This window comes from Corythoichthys intestinalis, chromosome 6 (genome assembly GCF_030265065.1).
Source record: "Corythoichthys intestinalis isolate RoL2023-P3 chromosome 6, ASM3026506v1, whole genome shotgun sequence".
NCBI lineage: Eukaryota > Metazoa > Chordata > Actinopteri > Syngnathiformes > Syngnathidae > Corythoichthys > Corythoichthys intestinalis.
Window position 1 is genome coordinate 23,181,646 of NC_080400.1, and position 27,312 is coordinate 23,208,957.

The following is a 27,312-nucleotide window of genomic DNA, read 5'->3' on the forward strand; positions in this document are numbered from 1 at the left end:
ACAGAAAATAATTGAGAAGCACTGCTATAAGTCAATACAGATTTATTTTGCATTAATCATTTATCCTATAAATTAAGTAGGTTCATATTCATGAGAAATGTATCCCTGACCCCGTTCACCCAATCTGTTTGGTCTTATTAATGTCTAATGTCCCGTCCCCAGCAAAAGGTGTACATGCAGGTTATTCTGTTATATCGTCCCTACCAATGTTGAGATCAAACCTACGCCCTTGATCATGACACACCTAAAAACAATTTAAAAAGTGACAAAAATGTACCCCCCCAACATAAAAGGGTAGTTTTTTCCTTCTTTGATTTTAAGCTAAAGCATTCCACTTACGTCTTAATTTATTATGAAAATTGTTTAATATCACATTATTCACACAATTAAGACATTAATAAACTGCATTTTATTATCCATTATTCACTTTTAGCATTTCACAATTGGTTTGATTGTTGTCAAGCATTATAAAAGAAAACAGGCATTATTGCTTTTTTTTTTTTCTCAATAAAAACAGCCATTTCAGAATGACTCCTCTTTTGCTCTTGTAGCTTTTCTTTTCTTTTCTTTTTTAAACTAAAGTTGCCAATACACGCACAAACTTTTCCATCAATAGTATTGACATCAAATTCTTTTGACATTTTTTTTGTATGGACCATATGGACGACCTGAAAGTATTGACAGAGCAGACTGACGTAGCCATATCTTACATAAACTGTCAAATATTTGTGAATGTGGCACACCCCATCATAGTTTTTTGGCAAACTTCATTTCTTGTCTTGACGCAGAAGAGAACAAATCATATGGGTGCCATTGAAAGAGAAGACATTTCTTTTAGAGCTGATAATGTATATCGGTGCTTACCCGCGTCCTGGAGAGTAATAGTAGGGATTATAGTGATTGTTTATATATATAAAAGAAGAAAATACATTTATTTCAGACTTCATTGTCAGCTGACAGGAAACAGGGCACGTAGGGGCCTATTATCAAAAACCTATAATTCAAACATCTTCAGAACCAAAGCCGCTGGTGACCTAAAACCAAAACCAGCACTCCCGAAGGCATCAAAAAATTCAGTCGTTCCCTAATTAAATCCTGATTAATTCTTTTTTTATATAAGTATAAATAACCTAAAATGGCTATAAAATTCTCAGATTTTACGCTAGATGCACAAAAATCTCCAAATGCAGATATAATCACCTATATTTTCAGGATTAATAGCAATATTTAATATATATCAAGTTTTTGCCCGATATAGCGACTTCATTTTTATTTTTTATTTAGTGCAATTTTGACATGTTTTAAACAACTAATAGATCACTCAATTTTTACATCAGAAACTTAATACTTGAGGAAAGCATGCAAAATGCAAAATCATCTTAATTTTGCTCAACAAAAGCAAATTTTGCATTGTTCTATATTCAATCACGACTTATTTTGGTCGAATTTCGATGTCACTATTGCCTCATCACATCTTGGCGGCTATCTGCCCCTTGTCGTTTTTAGATTGAAATGTTACATAAACAAACTCGTAAAAGCTGAGCTGTATATTTTTTTTTTATGGGATGGACACAGAAATGTCTAAATTACTAGTTTTTTTTTGCCAAAAAACGGGCAGTTGGCTGAAAATTACCTGACTTGAATGTAAAGTTACGCTATCATGTACGGATACAAAATCAAACATGGCAGCCATCACAAAACAAAAAGCTTTTTAAGTTGAAAATTCTTGAAAACAAACGCATTAATCCCGGAATTTCTCTAGGTAACAATGTAAAACGGGTCAGATTCTTGGTTGAAAGAAAAAACTGGGCAGTTATCATTCATTTTACGTAAATATATCAAGCTAATGATACGCTAACTTTTTCCATTCATTTCATATTTTTCACAACATTTCAAAGTGCATGCATGGCGATATTTTAGATAATAATTACCTTGAACCCTTGACCAAATCACTCGAGACACTCCTGTCTGCTTGTATGCGCTAAAAATCCGGCGTTAGAATGCAGCGTGTTTGAGTTTATCGCAGTGAAAGCTGCCACGGCGTTCTGCCTGGCCCGGCCGCCTACAAGCATCTTTGGCGCAATATCTATAAGAGCTGTCTCGTCAAATGATGGTGAAGTATACGTTTAATATACAATGTAAAAATAACACCATATACAAATATTATTTATTTGCCCACTTTCGTAGTCCCTCTGCCACTTCAAGGTTAATGCAAGACCCAGCACTGTTGGTCCATCTATATTGCCATGACTGGGCACCCAGTGAATATTGAACAATTCTTATTGCGCATGCAGGCCAAACGTCAAACTGTCAATGTTTTTGAGATCAACACTATTGATGCAAAAGCTCATTCTATTCACTCAATAAAGTGCTTTTTCATTTAGTTGTTAATTTACCCTTTAAACCAGGCTAACAAACAACTGTAACCATCAAGACAGTAGAATACATATGTGCAAATACCCTTTGACAGACAAACATACACACATTGTCAGGCATTACATGCTGCAGTTCACACAAACATACACACATTGTCAGGCAATACAGTGGGGCAAATAAGTATTTAGTCAACCACAAATTGTACAAGTTCTCCCACTTGAAAATATTAGAGAGGCCTGTAATTGTCAACATGGGTAAACCTCAACCATGAGAGACAATGTGGAAAAAAAAAATAAATCAGAAAAATCACATTGTTTGATTTTTAAAGAATTTATTTGCAAATCATGGTGGAAAATAAGTATTTGGTCAATACCAAAAGTTCATCTCAATACTTTGTTATGTACCCTTTGTTGGCAATAACGGAGGTCAAACATTTTCTGTAACTCTTCACAACCTTTTCACAAACTGTTGCTGGTATTATGGCCCATTGATCCATGCAGATCTCCTCTAGAGCAGTGATTTTGGGACTGTCATTGGCATCACAGACTTTCAACTCCCTCCACAGATTTTCTATGGGGTTGAGATCTGGAGGCTAGCTAGGCCACTCCAGGACCTTGAAATGCTTCTTACGAAGCCACTCCTTTGTTGCCCTGGCTGTGTGTTTGGGATCATTGTTATGCTGAAAGACCCAGCCACATCTCATCTTCAATGCCCTTGCTGATGGAAGAAGATTTTCATTCAAAAACTCTCAATACATGGCCCCATTCATTCTTTCCTTTACACAGATAAGTCGTCCTGGTCCCTTTGCAGAAAAACAGCCCCAAAGCATGATGTTTCCACCCCCATGCTTCACGGTGGGTATGGTGCAATTGCGTATTCTTTCCCCTCCAATCACGAAAACCTGTGTTTCTACCAAAAAGTTCTATTTTGATTTCATATGACCATAACACATTCTCCCAGTCCTCTTCTGGATCATCCAAATGCTCTCTAGCGAACCGCAGACGGGCCTGGACGTGTACTGGCTTCAGCAGGGGGACACGTCTGGCTGTGCAGGATTTGAGTCCCTGGCGGCGCATTGTGTTACTGATAGTAGCCTTTGTTACTGTGGTCCCAGCTCTCTGTAGGTCATTTACTAGGTCCCCCCGTGTGGTTCTGGGATTTTTGCTCACTGTTCTTGTTATCATTTTGACGCCACGGGGTGAGATCTTGCATGGAGCCCCAGATCGAGGGAGATTATCAGTGGTCTTGTATGTCTTCCATTTTCTCATAATTGCTCCGACAGTTGATTTCTTTACACCAAGCCAAGAGTGAAGAGTTACAGAAAACGTTTGGCCTCCGATATTGCCGACAAAGGGTACATAATAATGTATTGAGATGAACTTCTGGTATTGACCAAATACTTATTTTACACCTTGATTTGCAAATAAATTCTTTAAAAATCAAACAATGCAATTTTCTTTTTTTCCCACATTCTGTCTCTCATGGTTGAGGTTTACCCATGTTGACAATTACAGGCCTCTCTAATATTTTCAAGTGGGAGGACTTGCGTAATTGGTGGTTGACTAAATACTTATTTGCCCCACTGTAGATGCTGCACTTCACATACTGTTTATGTATGTGTGGGGCTCAACATTGTGCTTGGTATTTTATTATTTCTACATAAAATGTACATCCTGATAACAACCTATGTTAGTAATAATTAGCAGATCAACTCACGAGCTCCTGCAGATTCTAATACAAGGTTTGTATTTAAACAATAAAGCAAGGTCGGTTTTGACTGTTGTTCATTTGGTAATTTGGTCGTGAAAAGATTTTACTGTGCAGTACATGTATTCAAGTCATATGCATTTAACCAATAATGCAGTTCTGCGCCACTGCGTACTACAAACAGTTATGATATTGGTAAATGACTATGATTGAGCCCCATCTTGATTTTTTTGTTTTTTAATGTGCTGGACAAGACTTGAGGCTGACGTTTTACCCTGGACAAACAAACAATCTCTTGCGCTTGGCTTACAGGGTATGAAGAATTCTGGGCTTAGATATCCCTCTTTTACCTGTGCAGTGTAAATACAGCTCATCTATGCTCAGGTTTGGCCAGTAAGTGTAAATTCTGTTTTTGGTTTATAATTTCAACTAGAGTTCTCTTTGTATTATTCATCAGCATATGGTCAGCATCTAAATTTCGTACTTGTTCAAGTGGACACGCATACACATGCACACAACATTCTTCCATGAGACCCTGTTTGACACAATGAAGCCATGTTTGAGTCAAAAGTCTTCACTCATGTTGTAATTCTGTCAGTCAACACATTGAATAGAGAGAAAATGAAACGCTCATGCATCTTCCTATTCTACTATCTTCAGTGGATAGTTCAGTTTAGCATGGATGGTGAGTACTGAAAAAACAAGTACCATCTTATCCTCATTGTCAAGTAGTCAGTAGTTCTCCATTAAGGCCATTTCACATCTGTACAGTAAGTCATTGGAGGGAGAAAATGTCATGTTGATTATCTACGCTCCTTGTGTTTCCGATTGGATTTATGTTCTTCTCGTTTGGAAAGGAACAAGGGATTTGTCACGTCACACAAATGTGAGTCGTCTTTTTCCAGTTGGTTGTCCCAATCAGTGAGGATTCAGTGAGATGTTTAAAAGGGAAGTGCCATTTTTCACGGCGTTGGACCTCAGGCTGACCTTTACCAGAGCAGCACAAGTGAATGACAGTTTAACTCCTTTTATGGCATCCATTAAGAGCTCAGAAAGGCACACGGTGCTTTTATGCTGGCTCGCCGGTGATTAGCAGGATTCATGTCCTGCTGTTCTGACTGACAGGCACTTGAACACCTTTCTGTCCTGTTGCTATGGACGCAGGAAGCAGAGAAAGTAGTACATTAATCGCAATATAGCCAAAGTGTCTTAACAACTGATTAACAGCATTTTTCCAGCTTACCTAGCCTGTATTTCTCTTTTGCTTCTGCCCTTTCTTTGGCATCAAAGTACCATACTGTGATAGCATAGCTGGAAGACAAAAAGGATTGAATTATTAGTCATAAGTAGTGTCTCATCATGTAAGATGCCTATGAAGCTTGAGTTTAAAAATAAATGATAGTTTAAATCACCTGTGACAGCATAAAAAAAATCTTAAATAGCATTATTATGTGAATTAAAATCATATTTTTAAACAATTCGACTATATACAACAATTTGGCAAAGCGCAGATGACAAGAAATGAGTTTCAAGCTGTTGTTTAGCTACACCTGTCATTACAGCATTCTGTCGCCGCCATCTGTGTGATGATGTCGGCAGATTAATGATTTCAGTTTATTTAGAATGCAGCCCAATGGACGAGGAAGATTCAGAATGAGGAAAATGCGATAGAGAGCAGCAAAATGTCATCATTGTTTTTATCCCTCTACGCCAATATTTATACAGGATATTGTTTTTAATCCAAGTATTTTTCCCCAATTGCTAAATAAATTGTATGGTCATGACAAATAACAGTCATGTGCTAAATGGAATATGAAATATTAAAAATGCATTTATTCAGTACGAAAGGGCTAAATTACTACATAATGATCAAAACTGCCGACTTCTTAAACCTCCTGAACGGTGCCACTGGAGTTAGTCCGGCTTTTGCCATTTCCTGCCCCGGCTTCGGAGACGGAGGAAAGAATGTAAACAAAACAGGAGGCGTGAGAGCTAGGCGACATGTTAACCCGAACAAGCAGCTCTTCCAAGTCTCTTCCTCGCCTTTAGAAAACTAAAAATCACACAAAACTACCCCAAATCATGTCACACAAGGCGGCCGGGGTGATTGTCTTCACCGATCGGCCAGCCCCTGGTGGTGAGCAAGTTTCGGCTCGTCGTTCTGGTGCTGCCCCGGCAGGTAGGCATTGCTCATCGCCGGGGACGCAGAGCGGAATGAACGCGGAAAATGGCGCATTCTCGGTGGACAAACTGCTCCACGTCGGAGCGCGTGGCTGCCCGAGCCCAAGCCCAGTATAGGGCTCTATAGGCGGGCAAGTGAAGAGGACCGAGTGGGGTGGAAGTCTCGACACAATCGAGAACCGGAGATGAGAGCGGGAGGCTTATCGGCCGGCGACCATGGTGTGCAATAAATCATTAGTCGTCGGCCGAGAGGCCTTCTCTGTGGACAGGGAGCGTTGTCACCCACAAAATATAAAACCACCTCCTTTTTAAAACGTTTGCCATGGTCCCAGTATTTGACATAACATTAAATACTTTAAAGAGAGTATGTCCAAACTTTCCCCACTTTTCAAACTAAAAATACCTCCAGGAACTTATTTAGATGTTTCACTACCCAGTATTTAAAAGTGCTGCTTTAGGGTAAGCCATGATTGGAGCTGAAGTTGATGTCTCAGTCACCCAGGAGTTAATTTCCACAGTATCTCCTCTCTCCTGTGGGGCTGTGTTGTTTATTCCTGTCTCTCATGTGTGTGCCTCGCCAGCACAAGCCCTGCAATTGAACCTTCCTCCACGCCAGCAGGCTACCCTCCTCCCCGCCAGCACACCCACCCCCAATTCAGGAAACACATACTTCCTGCCTTTGACCCCACCTCAACACCCCCAACCAGGAGAGGAGAATGAATGGTGTTCAGTGACGTAAATGAAGACCTATGTTAAAAATGTTTCAGGTTGAAACCCACCGAGTGGTGTAGGCCGGCTTGACTTCATGTGGGTTGCGGCGGTCTGACCAGAAGATGAGCAGTCGGTCAAACAAGGGTTCAATGTTTGCCACCACATTTTTGCCCTCGGGGAAGATCTGCAGCACCCCTCCTTGTGTCTATGATAACATGAAACATTACTTTTCTGTTTGTTTGTTCAAGTCACATGCAGGGAAAATGAACAGTAACCACGAATAAAACAGCATTTGCTTGTTGTTGATTTAATGATTATGGATTTTTTTTCTAAAAGCTTTTGAGCATGTAGTTTTTCCGTGGGCTATGAATGTATCTTATTCAAAAGGTGAAACAAAGTATGTTTTTGCTCCCTTCCAGTGCAATATAATCAAAACTGCCGTATCTAATTAGCCGTTATAATTATTTTGCACATCATTTTGTTTCAGTTTTCAACCTAGTATGCGACCTAAAACTATTGATGAGCCTCATGTCAAGTGGTTTGTTTGTGTTGCATGATTCATTAACCGAAGACAGTCTATGTAATACCAGATGACATTCAATTCTATACAAGGTGGGGGCTACCCATAATGCAGTAGTCAGTGTAAACTGAACTTTTTAATGCAACGGAAGCGAGAAAGCTTTTACAGCCATTCTGTTTTTCTGTCTAGATTTGAAACTTTATGACAAATTGGGATTAAAAATATCTCAAATGCACACAAAACTCGATATCACATATTTGATATTATAAAAACTGGCAATGTTCATATTAAGATTACAAAATCCCTTACTAAACACAGGTTTGTTTGTCATCATATTGATTTCATGGAAACACATACCGGTACTTCGGATTATAAGAATATCAATTAATACAGATAATGCCTTTCCCTATATTGTTGCTCAAAACTATGGAGAATGACTACAGTGCATTTTTTATGCCGATCTCTAAGTTAAGGCCATATTGACTGTTTAATAAATATACTAGGGCTGCAGCTATCGAATATTTTAGTAACCGAGTAATCGACTGAAAATTCTATCGATTAAACGAGTAATCAGATAAAACATTTTTAGGTGAAGAGCAATTATAAATATACATGAGAAAACAAAACATTTCATCTAATATTTAACCATTCTCAGTCAATTAATGTCTTTATTTTCGATGCACATTGTTGAAAACAGGCAACAATTGCATCTCAGATGAAACTAGAATTAAAAGAAAAAGACTAATTCACAGCTTTCACTCAAAAACTTTTACTAAAAATGCAATTACGCTTGATAACACACATCACTTAAAAGTTAGGTGTTTTTCCCACGTGTTTCAATTGAATATCTATTTGCGTCAAGCTATTTTTAAGTTCTATTTAAGTTTTAAATTAGTCTAAACTGTAAGTCCTGATAGGATTTGGAGTTTTTGCAGTGTTCAAAATAAATGTATGATACCTGCTGTATTGGAGCACATTAGGGACCAGTGCTACTTGTTTTATCCAGCAATGACTACTGTGCTAAAATTGACATTTAGCATTATTACGTTTTTATTTTACACTCTCATCACTCTACAGCGCTATGTTTTCACAGATTAGCCACGCATCGACAGTGGTCATAATTAATAGAAACCTAGCCCTCCGCAGGGCTAACGTTACGTGAGGGAGTGACAGTAAAATTAAACTTATTGTTTAGTGCCTAGAAGTCTACTGCTTTTAAGATGGCATCAGTTTACTAACGCCGCTAACTATGTCATTTCGCATCTAGTTCAATATACATGTGATCTCTATGAGACGCATCAGACGCTACCTGCTACCACCGTAGCATCATGCGGGTTAGTTTTTAGCAACGTCGGCGTCGTTAGTAGCGGCTGTCAGCTGCAGTAAGTAAAAAAAAATTTATTTTTTTTTAAATTGCCTCTTTCTCTACTCACGTGACATTAGCACGTTGTCCCACATTAAAAGTAGTCCGGTCAAAACGTGACGCTTAGAGCTGTCAAAATTAAACGATTACTCGAGGTGAATAAAATTACTCTGATCAGTTTTTGAACTCGAGTTACTTGAGTGTCTCGAGTGTTCGTTTCAGCTCTAAAATATACCTTAAATTGACTCATTTGATGGGGTTTGGATGCACTTCAGTAACACATACTTGGCATAATGCCAATAACACAAATATACAATGGCAGTTCTTGTCCAAAAAACAAGTCATTCCAGCACTGTGCCAGAGTACTTTAAAGGGTACCTTGGATAGAAAGACATGTAGTTCTTGAAAGATAAATGTTAGTACGAGTTACAATAATTTGATATTAAAACCCCTCTTAATGTTTTCGTTTTAATAAAATTTGTAAAATTTTCAATAAAAAAATTAACTAGTAGCTCGCCATTGCTGTTGACGTCGCACGGCGGTGACGTCACAGGGCCACGCTGCCGTACATTACAGTGTCACTCATTAAAAAAAAAAACGTGTCACTCTTTAATTACTGTATGTAAGGTAGTGATTTAAATACACCACAAGGTGTCATTGGCGAGTTTTAAATGAATAAGAGCTCAAAACAATGATTGCGTTTTGTCCCTTGACTGACGCCGTAGTAAAGTCAGTCACAACAAACAAGACTGCTGATAATGGCTCTCAGCATCGTAGTCTGTATATTGTGACTAAATATTGCCATCCAGTGTATTTGTTGAGCTACACCAGTTGCTAAAATGTTTAAATAGAAGTTGACCGAACTCTGAGTAAGTTTTGTGTATTATGCATATATTTTGATTGTGAATGTGTGAGAATAGGGCCTTAATCCTTAATACAGATTGAATCACTTTTCTTTTTGTGAACATCATTCTTTTAGAGATATGAATATTATTATTGTTGTATTTTCACTATATAATACCTATTTTTCGTTGTGAAGGAATTGCTAAAGCTTATGCCAATAAACGGGGGGGTCCAAGCTACGAATCTGAATGCGTGTCCACTCTCTTTCTGCCTTATACCCCATTGTGCATTAAAGGAAAACTTCTGCGTCAGTCAAGGGACAAAATGCAGTCAATGGCTTGATAGTCTTGATACCTAATTAATTTAAAACTTGCCATTGACACCCTGTGGCGTATTTAAATCACTACCTTACAAAATTAAAGAGTGACACATTTTTTTTTTTTTTTAGAGTGACACTGAAGTACGGCAGCGTGGCCCTTTGACGTCACCGCCCAGCGACGTCAACAACAATGGCGACCTACCAGTTAAAATAATTTTACAAATATCATTGAAACGAAAATACTAAGAGGGGTTTTAATATCAAATTATTATAACTTGTACTAACATTTGTCTTTTAATAACTACATGTCTTTCTATCCAAGGTACCCTTTAAGGAATCAACTGTTGTTTTCGTGAATGAGGACAATAACGAAAATATTTTGTTGACGAACATTTTTGTCTGATGACACGAAAATGATATACTGCAGAGCATGTCACTTAAAATTCGGCCGAAAATGGCTAAAAATGCATTATCAGTTTTGAAGACTGAAAGCTTACCGAATAGTGTGAAGAACCTTAATCCTCTTGTGATAACGTCCTCAAAACACGGCGAGAAGCGACAAACGATTTCGCTAACACTACTAGCTCACACCCAACATGTCCGCGGTTTGGAAAATACTTCTATACAAATTCCAATTTTCAGTCACATCTCCGACGATAATGCATTTTCAGCTATTTTCGGCGCTGAATTTTCGGTCATATCTCTACTCGTTTCTGTCATATCACAATGTGTGACATTTTCCTCTATCCACCACACATAGTAGGGGGTTGGATGTATTATCATACCTGAACATTCCATCCCTTGTTAAGATAGTAGATGCATGTGATGCAGCGTCCATCGCCGTTAGGGTTATCCACATGGCGGACATATCCTGCACCTTTACCGGGGTAACAGGCAACCATGGCCTACGAAAGACAGCATAACAGGAAGATTAGTTTTGTTTGTTCAGCACAATTATATTAAAGGAAACGAACCACAGCTTTGAGTCATGGATCACCATTTTGTATTGTTTCCTTACAGTAAAAGAGGGTTTAAGAAAAACCCTGCAGTGTGAAAGAAAATGTAATTGCAACTTCTTTATCAGCATTAGATAATCCTTGGATTTACAGTGTATCACAAAAGTGAGTACACCCCTCGCATTTCTGCAGATATTTAAGTATATCTTTTCATGGGACAACACTGACAAAATTACACTTTGACAAAATGAAAAGTAGTCTGTGTGCAACTTATATAATAGGGTTAATTTATTTCCCCCTCAAAATAACTCAAAATATAGCCGTTAATATCTAAACACCTGGCAACAAAAGTGAGTACACCCCTGAGTAAATACGCCCATCCCTAAATGTCCAAATTGAGTACTTCTTGTCATTTTCCCTCTAAAATGTCATGTGACTCATTACAGGAGAGCTGTCAGCATTGCTGCAGAGATTGAAGAGGTGGGGGGTCAGCCTGTTAGTGCTCAGACCATATGCCGCACTCTACATCAAATTGGTGTGCATGGCTTTCACCCCAGGAGGAAGACTCTTCTGAAGACGGTACACAAGAAAGCCCGCAAACAGTTTGCTTTCTTGTGTACCGTCTTCAGGGGTGACAGCCATGCACACCAATTTGACGTAGAGTGCGGCGTATGGTCTGCGCACTAACAGGCTGACCCCCCACCTCTTCAATCTCTGCAGCAATGCTGACAGCACTCCTGTAACGAGTCACATGACATTTTGGAGGGAAAATGACAAGCAGTACTCAATTTGGACATTTAGGGATGTACGTATTTACTAAGGGGTGTACTCACTTTTTTTTGCCAGGGGTTTCTAAATTAATGGCTATATTTTGAGTTATTTTGAGGGGAAAATAAATCAACTATTATATATGCCCCACACGGACTACTTTATAATTGTATCAGAGTGTCATTTTGTCAGTGTTGTCCAATGAAAAGATATACTTAAATATCTGCAGAAATGCGAGGGGTGTATTCACTTTTGTGATACACTGTATATCAATGTAAAACCATTTGATAAGGATCGTGCATCTTTTTGCAGGTGTACCAAATGTGGCCTAAGCCACTCCTCTGGGTTCCCACAGTGCCAAAAGCATAGAAATACCATATGTGGAAGTTCAGCTGCAGGTCAATATTATGAGCAACACATTCAAAACCACACTCAAAAACAATGGTCTCACACTGGTATTTCCCCCACTTGACGCCAGTGAGGCCACTCTAGCTGGGAAGCTTAGACCAGTGCACATTTCAATTCTTAAGTGCATGTCATGCCTTTAAAAATGTGCAGCGAAGGGAATACCGCATGAGTTGGTGCCATGCGCACAGGCTACATGAACAAGATCCCGTTTACAAAATTTCTTTTTTCATCTCGGCTGATGAGGTGGACAAGTACAGTGGGGCAAATAAGTATTTAGTTAACCACTAATTGTACAAGTTCTCCCACTTGAAAATATTAGAGAGGCCTGTAATTGTCAACATGGGTAAACCTCAACCATGAGAGACAGAATGTGGAAAAAAACCAGAAAATCACATTGTTTGATTTTTAAAGAATTGATTTGCAAATCGTGGTGGAAAATAAGTATTTGGTCTATACCAAAAGTTCTCAATACTTTGTTATGTACCCTTTGTTGGCAGTAACGGAGGCCAAACGTTTTCTGTAACTCTTCACAAGCTTTTCACACACTGTTGCTGGTATTTTGGCCCATTCCTCCATGCAGATCTCCTCTAAAGCAGTGATGTTTGGGGGCTGTCGTTGGGCAACATGGACTTTTAACTCCCTCCTCACCCCGTCGCGTCAAAATGATAACAAGAAGGGGGAGCAAAAATCCAAGAACCACACGGGGGGACCTAGTGAATGACCTACAGAGAGCTGGGACCATAGTAACAAAGGCTACTATCAGTAACACAATGCGCCGCCAGGGACTTAAATCCTGCACTGCCAGATGTGTCCCCCTGCTGAAGAAAGTACACGTCCAGGCCCGTCTGCGGTTCGCTCGAGAGCATTTGGATGATCCAGAAGAGGCCTGGGAGAATGTGTTATGGTCAGATGAAACCAAAATAGAACCTTTTGTTAGAAACACAGGTTCTCTTGTTTGGAGGAAAAAGAATATTGAATTGCACCATACCCACTGTGAAGCATGGGGGTGGAAACATCATGCTTTGGGGCTGTTCTTCTGCAAAGGGACCAGGACGACTGATCTGTGTAAAGGAAAGAATGAATGGGGCCATGTATCGAGAGATTTTGAGTGAAAATCTCCTTCCATCAGCAAGGGCATTGAAGATGAGACGTGGCTGGGTCTTTCAGCATGACAATGATCCCAAACACACAGCCAGGGCAACAAAGGAGTGGCTTCGTAAGAAGCATTTCAAGGTCCTGGAGTGGCCTAGCCAGTCTCTAGGTCTCAACCCCATAGAAAATCTGCGGAGGGAGTTAAAAGTCCGTGTTGCCCAACAACAGCCCCAAAACATCACAGCTCTAGAGGAGATCTGCATGGACGAATGAGCCAAAATACCTGCAACAGTGTGTGAAAAGCTTGTGAAGAGTTACAGAAAACGTTTGGCCTCCGTTATTGCCAACAAAGGGTACATAACAAAGTATTGAGATGAACTTTTGGTATTGACCAAATACTTATTTTTCACCATGATTTACAAATAAATTATTTAAAAATCAAACAATGTGATTTTCAGGTTTTTTTTCTACATTCTGTCTCTCATGGTTGAGGTTTAACCATGTTGACAATTACAGGCCTCTCTAATATTTTCAAGTGGGAGAACTTGCACAATTAGTAGTTGACTAAATACTTATTTTCCCCACTGTACAACAGATTGTTTTACTGGCTGACAGCACAGAAAGATGTGGATGATGACCGACAGCAGTAGCAGGAAACTACGAATTGATGGGCATGAATTAAATTTATTCGTAGAGTAAAAATTCACGAACTCCACGCAGCACCGTCCCAACAAGTTTGTTATTAGGACAGCCTGGCTTAGCTCCATACCCCTCCAACCCAAATTTAAACCATAATCGGTAGGTGATGACAGTGTACATTGTCTATATAGGTCAGCTGTAGCTATTGAATGTTTTGTAATTGATTATTCTACACATTATCCCATCAAAAGACACTTGTCTCAGGGCACACACACTTCACTCTATGACACAGGCTGAGTACGAGGAAAGGCTTGTCACCTTTGTCGACTTATATTGCTCGAGTGGATCATCTCTCCATAACATACCCTGAGCTGCAGCTGTGTGTCAGTCATGACTAACAGGTTCCGCGTGGCTTCAGTATTGATTCCACTTGCTTGACATTATCAGCAAGGATGTATTACAACAGATGTTACCACCCAGAGGAAATCCAACAAAGGTTTCCATCACTACTGCAAAGTGTCCCTTGAGTCACTTCTAACTAACGACAGTGGCAAAGGGGGTCTGAATGGCATCCTCCTTATGTTTCTCATTCTTAGCCAAGTGACTTTGAATACGACGGAAAACACACACTAGGCTGAAAAAGCAGTTTCTGCTTGTGCACCACTAATTTAAATAAACTTCTTTATTCTAAGCCAATAGTATTGTTGTGTTTGATAAATACCGCATTGGCCCGAATATAAGACGTTTTTTTTTTTTATTGCATTGAAATAAGACTGAAAAAGGGGGTCGTCTTATATTCGCGGTCTAGACATTATACCCATTCACGACGCTAGATGGCGCCAGATATCATTGAAGCGATGTTCTGTTATGGCTGATCTCAGCTACTCTCCCCATTCACGACGCTAGATGGCGCCAGATATCATTGAAGCGATGTTCTGTCATGGCAGATCTCAGCTACTCTCAAGTTTAACCAGTTTGCATGATTTTATTGCAATGTTTTATTCAGATTTGTTTCATGACTACAGTTACAGTTAGACTTCACTTTGATGGTTAATGCAGTTAATTTTTTTGTTTTATCACAATAGATTGGTTTACATTTAAAAAAACAGAAGCCATTCATTTACGAATGTGATTGCACTTTACATATTTAAATGTTCAGATATTAGGATTTGAATGAGGCAAAATAACATGCTTTTTCTCTCAAATATATTGCTATCAGAGGCGTGCGAAATTTACGATTCTTAGATTATTCGCGATTCGGCTGTGGAAGATTCGAGAACGATTCACAAACATCCAAATTCCGATTATTGAATTATACCAGGTAAAGCGGAAATAAAACACAGTCAGCGCGGTCTTCAGGACGCAATGAGGAACGGACCGAGAGTAAATATCATGTTCAACTCATGCCGCTAGATGAAAAAACAAACAAAAATACCTGACTGCAGCCGTCAGCCGCTACAAACAGCGCCCAGTTGCTAGTTGCTACAAACAAGGCAACATACGGCTATGGTAGATATCACATATATCTAGAACTAGATGTGCAATGACAGACGACGGCCGTGTTAGATCATATACCAAGAACTAGATGCAAAATGACAGACTTTCCCGCGCTAGTAAACAGGCGCCATCTTAAAGCAGTAGACTTCTCTAGAAGGCTCTGTTGTAGCGAACCTAATTACTTTTTATCTAAAAAACAACCAAAAAAAACCAAATCGGCAAAATCTTGACTTGAATCTATCTTTAAATGATGAAACAGTTTTAAAACTTTCACGTCGAAAGTAGACAGAAGGGAAATTATGGAATAATGGGAGCAATTTTAACAACTTTAACGGTTGATTCAAAACATTAAATAAATTGAAGGTAGTTTAAAGCTGCCGATACAGAATGGGAACTTGAGTATTTTATTTACTGTTTTTAACAGTTAACTTGATACTGAAATAGTAGTTTGTTTAGCCTGAGAGGAATTTTGAACAATTTAGGAACTAGTGTACAAAAAATTAAAAGCGGGGGGTGGGGGGGGGTTGTTTGTGGTGCATCAATAATCGATTTATAATCGAATCGGAGCCTAATCGTAATCGTAATCGAATCGTTAGGTGCCCAAAGATTCCCACCTCTAATTGTTATAATCATTTGTTTCAGATGTACTGTAATTCTTTCTGTATAAAAATTAATTTAGTGTTCAAAATGTCTTTTTTCAAACTTGAGTCTTGAAAAAGGGGGTCATCTAATAATCAGGGCCGTCTTATATTCGGGCCAATACGGTAATATGTTTATGTGCTGCCGTAGCAGTTTCATGGCACAATATGCCCCCGAGCTATTTTTAATTTGTCCGTTTTACCCCTGAAACCCCCATTTACGAACACATCGCAACCCAGCCATACAAAGAAGGTAAGTAATTATATTTATTTTTCGAAAACTCTATCATTTTTAGTTTAAAATCATTATTTGATGTCTAATATTTAGCCGTAAAAATAAAACCGACTTTAAAAAGTTATTCACTCGCGTATTTTAAACTTTTAAACAAATTACATCACAATGAAAAAAATGTCTGTAAATCATCCATTACAACTCATTATGATGCACCGCCTGCCAGATTAAAACTGCTATTTTGTTTCAGTACATTTAAATGACACTTGGAATTCATATTGTATGTGAAATTAGAAATGACATACTATGCATAAAATGTTAATGTCTGATACTCAGACACTCAACATAAAAAACAAAATAATAATACCACTTAACACGTACTTCCGAAACGGTGTAATTTACTTCCTTTGTAAAAGGAGACATTTTTGCTATTTTATTAGCAGGTGCACCTAGTAATGTCGCCATTACTCAATTTGTGAAGCTATTCCAACCAACAGTAGGCACTGAAAGAACAGAAAATATGCTTAAAGGATTATGTATTCATTAAGTTATTAAATATACGACACTGATTGCTTTATCTCCTACATATGGCAAGATAACTGCGTCTTGATATTGGCACTGTTATCAAGCACAATTAACGTAATCCACCAGCAGTGCAGACGTCGCATGTAGAATAAAGGTTCCACACCAATGCACAGGTTACGTAAATAATTATTTATCGATGCTCAGACGTCATATGAGATGAGAGCTGGCAAAACTGCATGTGCTCTACTCAAGTGCAGATACTGACAGTTAAAATAAAAGTACTGAATAAACAGTTGTGTTGACTATGAAAAAAACTAAAATCCTCTCATTAACAGAATATCAAGTTTGATAAAGCACAAAATGAAAACAAATGATATAGTTGACAAAATATCTGTACGTTTTCCAATATCTACGTTTTCCACCAAATAGTACAGTGCTTTGCAAAAGTATTCGGCCCCCTTGAATCTTGCAACCTTTCGCCACATTTCAGGCTTCAAACATAAAGATATGAAATTTAATTTTTTTGTCAAGAATCAACAACAAGTGGGACACAATCGTGAAGTGGAACAACATTTATTGGATAATTTAAACTTTTTTAACAAATAAAAAACTGAAAAGTGGGGCGTGCAATATCATTCGGCCCCCTTGTGTTAATACTTTGTAGCGCCACCTTTTGCTCCAATTACAGCTGCAAGTCGCTCGGGGTATGTTTCTATCAGTTTTGCACATTGAGAGACTGACATTCTTGCCCATTCTTCCTTGCAAAACAGCTCGAGCTCAGTGAGGTTGGATGGAGAGTGTTTGTGAACAGCAGTCTTCAGCTCTTTCCACAGATTCTCGATTGGATTCAGGTCTGGACTTTGACTTGGCCATTCTAACACCTGGATACGTTTATTTTTGAACCATTCCATTGTAGATTTGGCTTTATGTTTTGGATGATTGTCCTGTTGGAAGATAAATCTCCGTCCCAGTCTCAGGTCTTGTGCAGATACCAACAGGTTTTCTTCCAGAATGTTCCTGTATTTGGCTGCATCCATCTTCCCGTCAATTTTAACCATCTTCCCTGTCCCTGCTGAAGAAAAGCAGGGCCAAACCATGATGCTGCCACCACCATGTTTGACAGTGGGGATGGTGTGTTCAGGGTGATGAGCTGTGTTGCTTTTACGCCAAACATATCGTTTTGCATTGTGGCCAAAAAGTTCAATTTTGGTTTCATCTGACCAGAGCACCTTCTTCCACATGTTTGGAGTGTCTCCCAGGTGGCTTGTGGCAAACTTTAAACGAGGCTTTTTATGGATATCTTTGAGAAATGGCTTTCTTCTTGCCACTCTTCCATAAAGGCCAGATTTGTGCAGTTTACGACTGATTGTTGTCCTATGGACAGACTCTCCCACCTCAGCTGTAGATCTCTGCAGTTCATCCAGAGTGATCATGGGCCTCTTGGCTGCATCTCTGATCAGTTTTCTCCTTGTTTAAGAAGAAAGTTTGGAAGGACGGCCGGGTCTTGGTAGATTTGCAGTGGTCTGATGCTCCTTCCATTTCAATATGATGGCTTGCACAGTGCTCCTTGAGATGTTTAAAGCTTGGGAAATGTTTTTGTATCCAAATCCGGCTTTAAACTTCTCCACAACAGTATCTCGGACCTGCCTGGTGTGTTCCTTGGTTTTCATAATGCTCTCTGCACTTTAAACAGAACCCTGAGACTATCACAGAGCAAGTGCATTTATACGGAGACTTGATGACACACAGGTAGATTCTATTTATCATCATCGGTCATTTAGGACAACATTGGATCATTCAGAGATCCTCACTGAACTTCTGGAGTGAGTTTGCTGCACTGAAAGTAAAGGGGCCGAATAATATTGCACGCCCCACTTTTCAGTTTTTTATTTGTTAAAAAAGTTTAAATTATCCAATAAATGTTGTTCCACTTCATGATTGTGTCCCACTTGTTGTTGATTCTTGACAAAAAAATTAAATTTCATATCTTTATGTTTTAAGCCTGAAATGTGGCGAAAGGTTGCAAAATTCAAGGGGGCCGAATACTTTTGCAAGGCACTGTATATGAGATACTGTCAATCAAATATTGAAGTGTACAGTATCCGTAAACGAATCAAGTATTTCACACGTTGCACTCAAGTAACTTTTGAAAGAGCCTTACGCTCACACACAAGATACGCAAACAAACGTCACACAGCGTGACACAGCATGCAGTGATTCTATCTGCGCTCCTCGGCTCACGTCACATCTCTGTTGAGATCAGTGCTCACAGTAAATTAAGGTCTAATTGGCACCAAGCAATGCGTGCCGTGACAGACAACGGCATTAATGTCTAACGTGTGCCGGCCACATGCCCGATCCTTTGACAGTTGAGCAGACAGAACAGGCTGTTCTGCACAAGAACAAAAGTTTACTCACACAGTGCATGCATATCATGAAAAACAGCTACAAGATGGTAGAGCTAACCTAAACCCTTTTTTCTATGTTATTCTTGTTTTAAAATAATTCAGTGGGACAGTAACATGTTTAAAACTATTTTATTAATTAATTTTTTTACCTTTTTTTTTTTCTTCGGTATCGGATCGGGACCTTGTATAAAATGTGAAGGGTTTTAAAATAGTTTTTGTTCTATTTTGCACAGGAACAGTTGCTACAACAGTTAATGCACTTTTTAATGGAAAAATAAATAAATTAAATTAGGGCTGTCAAAATTATCGCGTTAACGGGCGGTAATTATTTTTTTTATTTAATCACGTTAAAATATTTGACGCAATTAACGCACATGCCCTGCTCAAACAGATTAAAATGACAGTGCCATGTCCATTTGTTGCTTGTTTTTTTTTGTGTTTTGTCGCCCTCTGCTGGCGCTTGGGTGCGACTGATTTTATGGCACCATCCATGAGCCAATAATTATTGACGTCAACAATTGCAAGCTACTTGTTTATTTTTTGTTTGAAAATTTTTGCAAATTTTATTGAAACGAAAACATTAAGAGGGGTTTTAATATAAAATTTCTTTAACTTGTACTAACATTTATCTTTTAAGAACTACAAGTCTTTCTATCCATGGATCGCTTTAACAGAATGTTAATAATGTTAATGCCATCTTGTTGATTTATTGTTATAATAAACAAATACAGTACTTATGTACTGTATGTTGAATGTATATACCCGTCTTGTGTCTTATCTTTCCATTCCAACAATAATTTACAGAAAAATATGGCATATTTTATAGATGGTTTGAATTGCGATTAGTTACGATTAATTAATTTTTAAGCTGTGATTAACTCGATTAAAAATTTCAATCGTTTGACAGCCCTAGAATAAATGTAAAATGCCATCTAGTTTAAACAGAGATACATTCCTCAGTGTTTAGTATAAAGGTAAATATATTGCCATAGTTGAAGTATCGCAATACGTATCGGATTGCCACACGGGTATCAGGATATGGATCGGCTCTTGACAAAAGCGGATTGTCCCAGCCCTACAATTTACTGTATTTGGAGTGGAATCGACTACTTGACAACCATCAACATTCAAATCTATTTGAGGGACCAAATTAGTCACATTACGGCTGATTTTTAAAAAATAATACTGATCATTTATCATCAATCTCCAAAGCCCCAACTCGAACCAGTTAATTTAAAGTATGTCCAGATGATTGTCTATATTTTGCTTGTTTTAAATTGGCAACCAGTTCAGAATGTACCTTACTCTAACTCTCTCCAGCATCAGCAGGAATAGGTATGCTCCACTTAACAAAATTAAAAGCTTGCGAACTTGCATTCATTTACTAGATATTTAACTGGGAAAAAATGTGCCTTCATCCTGCTCCATATTAGAATGTCTTGAGCTGCCCTGATTTAAAAAGTAAAAATTCTAGTAGGGAGAAAAAAAAAAAAAACACCAAATGGCACTCAGCAAGCAACAAAACACTCTCATACCTAAATTGCATAACTGACCCAGCTATTGAAGACCAAAAAAAAGTTAAGATATAGCTCAGATTTTATCCTATTTACTAAATATTCAGCTGTAAGAAACATGTATACACTGTCTAGAATGATTTATTCATTTCTTCTCCAATCATATTGTCATACTCTCCACTATCTGGAAAGTCTGACAGTCACATCAAAATAAAACATCAGTCAACATCTGCAAGTGGAAGTTGTATGACAGTTTTAAGTGCTGTTACTCCCAGCTTCGCTCGGAATGGTGGCACTACTGAGCACTGAAAGGGCATCTAAGGACAAGCTGCTGCAGCAGACGCCCGGGATGGCTGAGATTATGCTGCAGCGCTCTCCCAATAGCTAAATAACTGACCACACGACAGAATTGATTACATTATATGGTGGCTACACTCAATTATACAGGTCATGTAACAACAACGTCGTTCTTCTAACAAGAATTAGGGCATACTGATACAATTCTCTGCTGCTGTTTTCTGCATATCTGTCAGACAGCGCAGAGCTGTACTCTGTATGGGGCTGTTACCTAGGAAACCTCTGGCAATAGTTCCAGCTTTTTGACAAAAGTGTGCTGATTTGCTCAAGTAGTTGTGAACCATCCAGAAACAGCTTTGATGGGATTCATTAGTATGGAGCTGGTATCAAAATGTGACTATAACTTCTCATGTACTGAAGTGCCCTTTTACCTGTCAAAAGGTCTTTGACTGCCCCCTTCCTATCTTGTCCACAATCTAAAACTATCGGTGCCTGAGAAGGGCAAGGAGCATCATAAAACACACCCCAGCTTCCATCTCGTCAACCTTTTGCCCTCTGGCAGGCGCTATCGGTCCATACCAGCCAAAACAAACAGACTGAGAGAGAATTTATTTCCAAGAGCTGTCAACATACTGAACTCAAGTTTGCACTGAAATATAACTATTATTGCACTGCTAATGCCACAACATTGTCACGTGCATCTCGCTAAATGCTTATGTTGTCAGCCATTTGTCTCAATCTGGGTACTACAAATGCAATATTTGCAGTTGCATTATAGCATTTTTCCACCGTTATAACGATATCTATGCACAAAATGTCATTTGCACTATCATATCTACTAAAAATGTAATATTTGCAGTTACATTATTGTAGAGCTGAAATGAATACACGAACAACTCGAGCAACTCGAGTTTAAAAACTGATCCGAGTAATTTTATTCACCTAGAGTAATCGTTTAATTTTGACAAATCTAAGCATCACGTTTTGCCCTGACTACTTTTAATGCGGAACAATGCGCTGATGTCACGTGCGTAGAGGAAGAAGCAATAAATAAATTTTTAAAATTACTACAACCGCTACAAGTGACGCCGACGTTGCTAAAAACTAGCCCGCATGATGTTACGGTGGTAGCAGGTAGCGTCTGATGCGTCTCATAGGCTACGTTCATACTACAGGTCTTAATGCACGAATCCGATTTTTTCGTGTTTTTCCGACTCGAGTGAGGCATTAACTTGACGGTCTGAACGTGACAAGTCGCATAGAACGGGACCATTTCAAATCCGATCTGGGTCACTTTCGTATGTGGTCTAAATCCGATCTGGGCCACATTTTTCCAGACTGTCGCGGCGGTCTGTACTGTCCAGTCCCGCAAATCGGATTTCATGCAGCAATTACGTCATCAAATAGCGAGAGAGTCGTTACCGTGGCGATGCACCTGTGCGTTATTAGCGCCTAGCTTGCAGTGAACACGGCTTTCGGTGAAGGGCTGGGCTTCACAACAGTCATAAAAAATAAAAATGGGTTGAGGATAAGCCTGAGAATGCTCAGTTTTCTCTGTTACAAGTGAGCAATATTTCAACATTGCTTACACGGCCGAGAGAGAGACGGGGCAAACTGCCCATATGTGTGTGACGTGCACGGACAGTGCGTGCATGCTATCGATCCATATAAACTTTGAATATAAGCCTAAACGGGGATTATTTATGTCTGTTATTTGTGTCTTTTGAAAAGCAAAACATGATATCCCTGGAATGACGGATGACGTGTGTCATTTGTTTTGATGCTTCTGCGCATGCGGGTCTTCTTGCTTAGCGCGTGTCGGACTGCGAATTAGTGCGCATGCGTAATACTTGAACGGTCTCAATGGATAAAAGCAGTCTGAACGGGCACGCCAAAAAAACGGATATGACAAAAAATCGGATTCGTGCATTAAGACCTGTAGTATGAACGTAGCCATAGAGATGACATGTATGTTGAACTACATATGAAATGAATGAAATAGTCAGCGCCGTTAGTAAACAGCCGCCATCTTAAAGCAGTAGACTTCCAAGCGCTAATCAATAAGATTAACGCAACTGTCACTCGCTCACGTAACGTTAGCCCTGCGGAGGGTGAGGTTTCTATTAATTATGACCACTGTCGATGCATGGCTAACGTGTCTTACATACAGGCTTTATTTAATCTGTGAAAACATAGCGTTGTAGAGTGATGAGGGTGTAAAATTAAAACTTAATAAAGCTAACATAGCTCAGTAGTCATTGCTGGATAATACACCAAGTAGCACTGGTCCTTAATGTGCTCCAATACAGCAGGTATCATACACATATTTTGAACACTGCAAAAACTCCAAATCCTATCAGGATTTACAGTTTAGACCAACTTAAAACTTAACTAGAACTTAAAAATAGCTTGCCACAAATAGAAATTCAATTGAAACACATGGGAAAAACACCTAACTTTTGAGTGATGTGTGTTATGAAGTGTAATGGCATTTTAATGTAAGAAATATATATATATGTTTTTTTTTTCTTATAAGATCTAAAAGTTTTTTGATTGAAAGCAGTGAATTAGTCTTGTTTTTATTCTAGTTACATCTGAGATGCCATTGTTGGCTGTTTTCAACAATGTACATCGAAAATAAAGACATTGATTGACTGAAAGTGGTCCAATATTAGATGAAATGTCTTGTTTTCTCATGTAAATTTACAATTGCTCTTCACCTAAAAATATGTTTTATCTGATTACTCGATTAATCGATAGAATTTTTAGTCGATTACTCAATTACTAAAATATTGGAAAGCTGCAGCCCTACATTATAGCATTTTTCCACTGTTATAACGATATCTATGCACAAAATGTCATTTGCGCTATCATAACGATTCAATCATCTGCCTCACGATTGTCATATATGCACATTATTTTACAACTATATTATATTACTACTACATCACCACTTGCTGCTAGTCAGTTATTCATTTTATTCCCAATCTGTGTACACTGTAACCTGTGTTACTATATTAGCCTTATTGTACTTGTTTTATGAGGTGCACACTATGGTGAAGCTTTGAATCTCGTATTTTGTACAATTCTTTCTATTTCATTCTACTCTATTGTAAAATGCTCCCAAGAACTTCTCTTTCTTCCACAATATCTATTGCTACATTGTCTAATGCAGTATTTCAAAAGGGCTAGGAATGTGCTGAAACTTGTCAATGCACCAAGTTATTTAAGAGACTAAAAATCATTGATAAAACCCCCTGAACCATCTTGTAGTGTTGTACTTCTGCTTGGGTATGCCTATGAGCAGCGCAGGACTTGAGATGCAAAGGTCGTGGGCGATAGTCCAGCTTTGTCTAAACATGGCCTTGGTCTTGTGTAAATGGCCAGACACAGGGCTGTTTGTGACTAGTCCAACACAGATGGGGCAAACCAGGTTGCTGGGTACTAGTAAGGATTGTACTAAACATGGAGATCAATAAGCAGGTCAGAATTGGTGGCTTTCGATCATGCATATGGCTGGCAACCATTACATGACATTAATGTCGATTTTTAGTCATAGTTTTTATTATTGTAAAATGTGTATTCTATTTCAACCACACAATTATAAGAATTGAAAAGTAAATTACATACATACATTGGACTTGAAGAGTCCATTAATTAATCCTAATGGAAAAGAAATTGACTCATGCCAGGAGTGCAGTACCATGTTGAAATATTTAAACATAAGTCGGGATATGGTTGCCTTCAAAGCCACAGATAGAAGGGCTGATTTGCAAATGATACAGCTCAACGGGCATTTTTCTTCCTCTGGGTGCCAGCATGATGAGAGCCATGGTTGGGGCAGGCCCGAATATAGGCATTACGCCAAAATGGGAGGGTAAAAAAACTGCCAACTGCGTAATCTGAATTTGAAGCATGTACAGGGAAGTAGATATATGACAAGCACTGCGTGACTTGGATAAAACTCTAAATAAATCTAAACTCTAAAAACAGCTTAACTGCTTACCTTAGTCCGTCCATTGATGACACAGTCCCCCAGCTGTCCATTGGCCGCGCTGTGCATAATGGCCTCGTCGATGTACGACATCAGAGTCCCGATGTTTTCACACCCTTGCTCGTGTCCTTCCACCCAGGCAATCTGGTCACCCCGGATGCGCCGAGACGGAATGCCCCTTTGGCTTACCAGCTGCCCACCCTGGAATTTTCCACTCTGGTTTAAGACTTCGACCTCTTTCAAGACACTTTCACCCAATAAAGGACCAAGAAAATTGTCCTTAACGCATATGCCATAGTACTTCATGCAGGGAATGATGTACTGAATAGCGACACGCTCTGCTGACCAGACAGACACTTCTGATGGTGGAGGTGTTGGAATTGCGTTAGTCTCCAGTGAGGAGGTCTGACTGTTATCATAGGGCATGCCAGTGGTAACTGGCTGATATATGTTGTGCTGAATAATTTGGGGTGGGAGGATCATAGGGCTCAACATTGTTTGGGAAGTGAAAGAGTGACTGTTAACTACCTCGTCACCATTGCAACTCCTACTGCAATCGGCATTCAGTGTGGCACCTGAAAAATGATGAGTAATACTTCCATCAGCCAATCTCCTTCGCTTCAAGTCAGACTCCCCTGAGTTAAAAACTGTGTCCACAGAATCCCCCGACCATGCTGAACTAATATAAGTCTCTGAACCAAAGTCCTGATTCTCCCCATCTCTGTTTTGTTGTTGCCGTTTAGCTCTTGAGTCATTACTGATTCTCCTTGATATAGTAGGGTCCGAATTCTCTAACAGCCGGGCCCTGCTGGTGAGGGGGCACACAGGGGGCCCAGCATTCCCCTTCATTGGTTCCGGGTTTGGTGTGTGGGCCAAAACGCTCGCGGGGGTTCCTTCCATTGACAAAGAGGCCAAACTACCGTTATAAAGCGGCAAACCAGTTCTGCATTGTTTGATCGGGGTTGGATGTCCACGGGGGTCGCTTTGAGAGGCGAGACTGGTCAGGAACTCAGCGGCGGTTGGACCCCCTACTGGCACCCTGCACAAGCCATTGATTCCCATGTCTACCTGCGGTGTGCATACAACCTCATCTGCCGTACATGCAATCTGCTGGCTGCTGATCCTCCTTTCCTGAGATGCTGAAACAGCTAGCGATATGCAGGAAGCAGAGCTTGGCTGCAAAAGGTCTCCCAATGTCTCCATTTCACCTCTTCATGCGCTGGATGTGCACGTAGCCCACGTCCACCCTTCATCTTTTAGCTGAGCCGCTGGTTTCTAAGACGGATAGAAGCTGATGTGTCCACTTCATGTCCGATTTTTGTTTTTCCAGCTTTTGCTGCAACCACCATCATCTGTCACCCTGAACGGAAGTGAGCTGCTTTTTCCATTATTCGCAGAAACATTTTGAGGCAGTCTTGAGTGTCTACGAAGAGTAAAATGAGACACTTTAGGCCTATTAATAGTAAGTTGTTATCGGGCAGTCATAAAGGCCCAGTTACAGTGAAAGTTACTGTTTTTATATATTTTTAAGTATTCTTTATCAAAATCAAATTATAATTTTAACATTCGCTACCACACAATCAACAATCAGTCATAAAGCAACCGCGTTTTGCCAAAATGAAATTGATCATTCGGACCGAAATTGTAGCTCACACGTGAACACACGTTGTAAAGACTCGTACAAAATCGTCTCATAAAGACTCGCACAAATCTTTATTATCCATTTATATGTAATAGTTAAAAATAGACATAACTTAAGACCTAAACATCATATTCTACCACTATGTGGTTTGTAACTCACGTGCAAACACACTTTATAAAGACTAGCACCAAAACGTCATTGTCCAGTTATAGTTAAGAAATAAAAAAAAAAGCATTATTGCAGATGTAAACATCATCTCCAATCGGACTAACTTTTGGTCATCAAGTTCCTCAGATTTGCTTTCTACACATCTTTACTGGAGTATAAAAACAGCATTTGAGCTTTGAAATCAAATAAAGCGACTCACAACAGTGATACGCTATTACTTACTTCAGCCCATGCAAATCCATTCCTGAGCGTACGTGACGGGCTGCGTGTACGCATGTTATTTCCGGAATTGTCTACTCCAGTCCACGCAGCGTCTACGTCCCTTCCCACGTACATTCAAAATACGAACACGCACACCATGAGATAAAGGGAAACGAGTCGGGTCGTCACGGAACGACCGACGCAAGGAATGATGACCGAGATGGTCTTCGCTCGTAAGTGGGTCTCGTCGAGTGGAGTCATTGGACCCGGTAAAGTGCTCTTCTCCTCCCTCCCTCAATTCCCACGTCCACTC

At 39.4% G+C, this 27,312-nt stretch overlaps 1 protein-coding gene across 1 annotated transcript; it reads right to left on the minus strand.

Moving 5' to 3' along the window:
• Window positions 1–3,893: 3,893 nt before the first annotated feature.
• Window positions 3,894–27,312, minus strand: egln2 (egl-9 family hypoxia-inducible factor 2). Its single transcript, XM_057839956.1, has 6 exons — window positions 27,021–27,312; window positions 25,001–26,411; window positions 10,806–10,925; window positions 7,044–7,180; window positions 5,327–5,394; window positions 3,894–5,235 (listed from the first exon to the last, which is right to left on the minus strand). Exons 2-6 carry the CDS (start codon window positions 26,189–26,191, stop codon window positions 5,183–5,185), a joined length of 1,569 nt encoding a protein of 522 aa, XP_057695939.1. The 5' UTR covers window positions 26,192–26,411; window positions 27,021–27,312; the 3' UTR covers window positions 3,894–5,182.

Bases quoted from the DNA above. Each gene is read 5' to 3' on its own strand.
- egln2 (XM_057839956.1), bottom strand. From the start codon at position 26,191: ATGGAGACATTGGGAGACCTTTTGCAGCCAAGCTCTGCTTCCTGCATA. The intron at 10,926-25,000 runs GTAAGCAGTTAA...TGTCTTTCGTAG, and splicing joins TCATCAATGGACGGACTAAG to GCCATGGTTGCCTGTTACCC. The intron at 5,236-5,326 runs GTAAGCTGGAAA...CTGCGTCCATAG, and splicing joins AAAAGAGAAATACAGGCTAG to CAACAGGACAGAAAGGTGTT.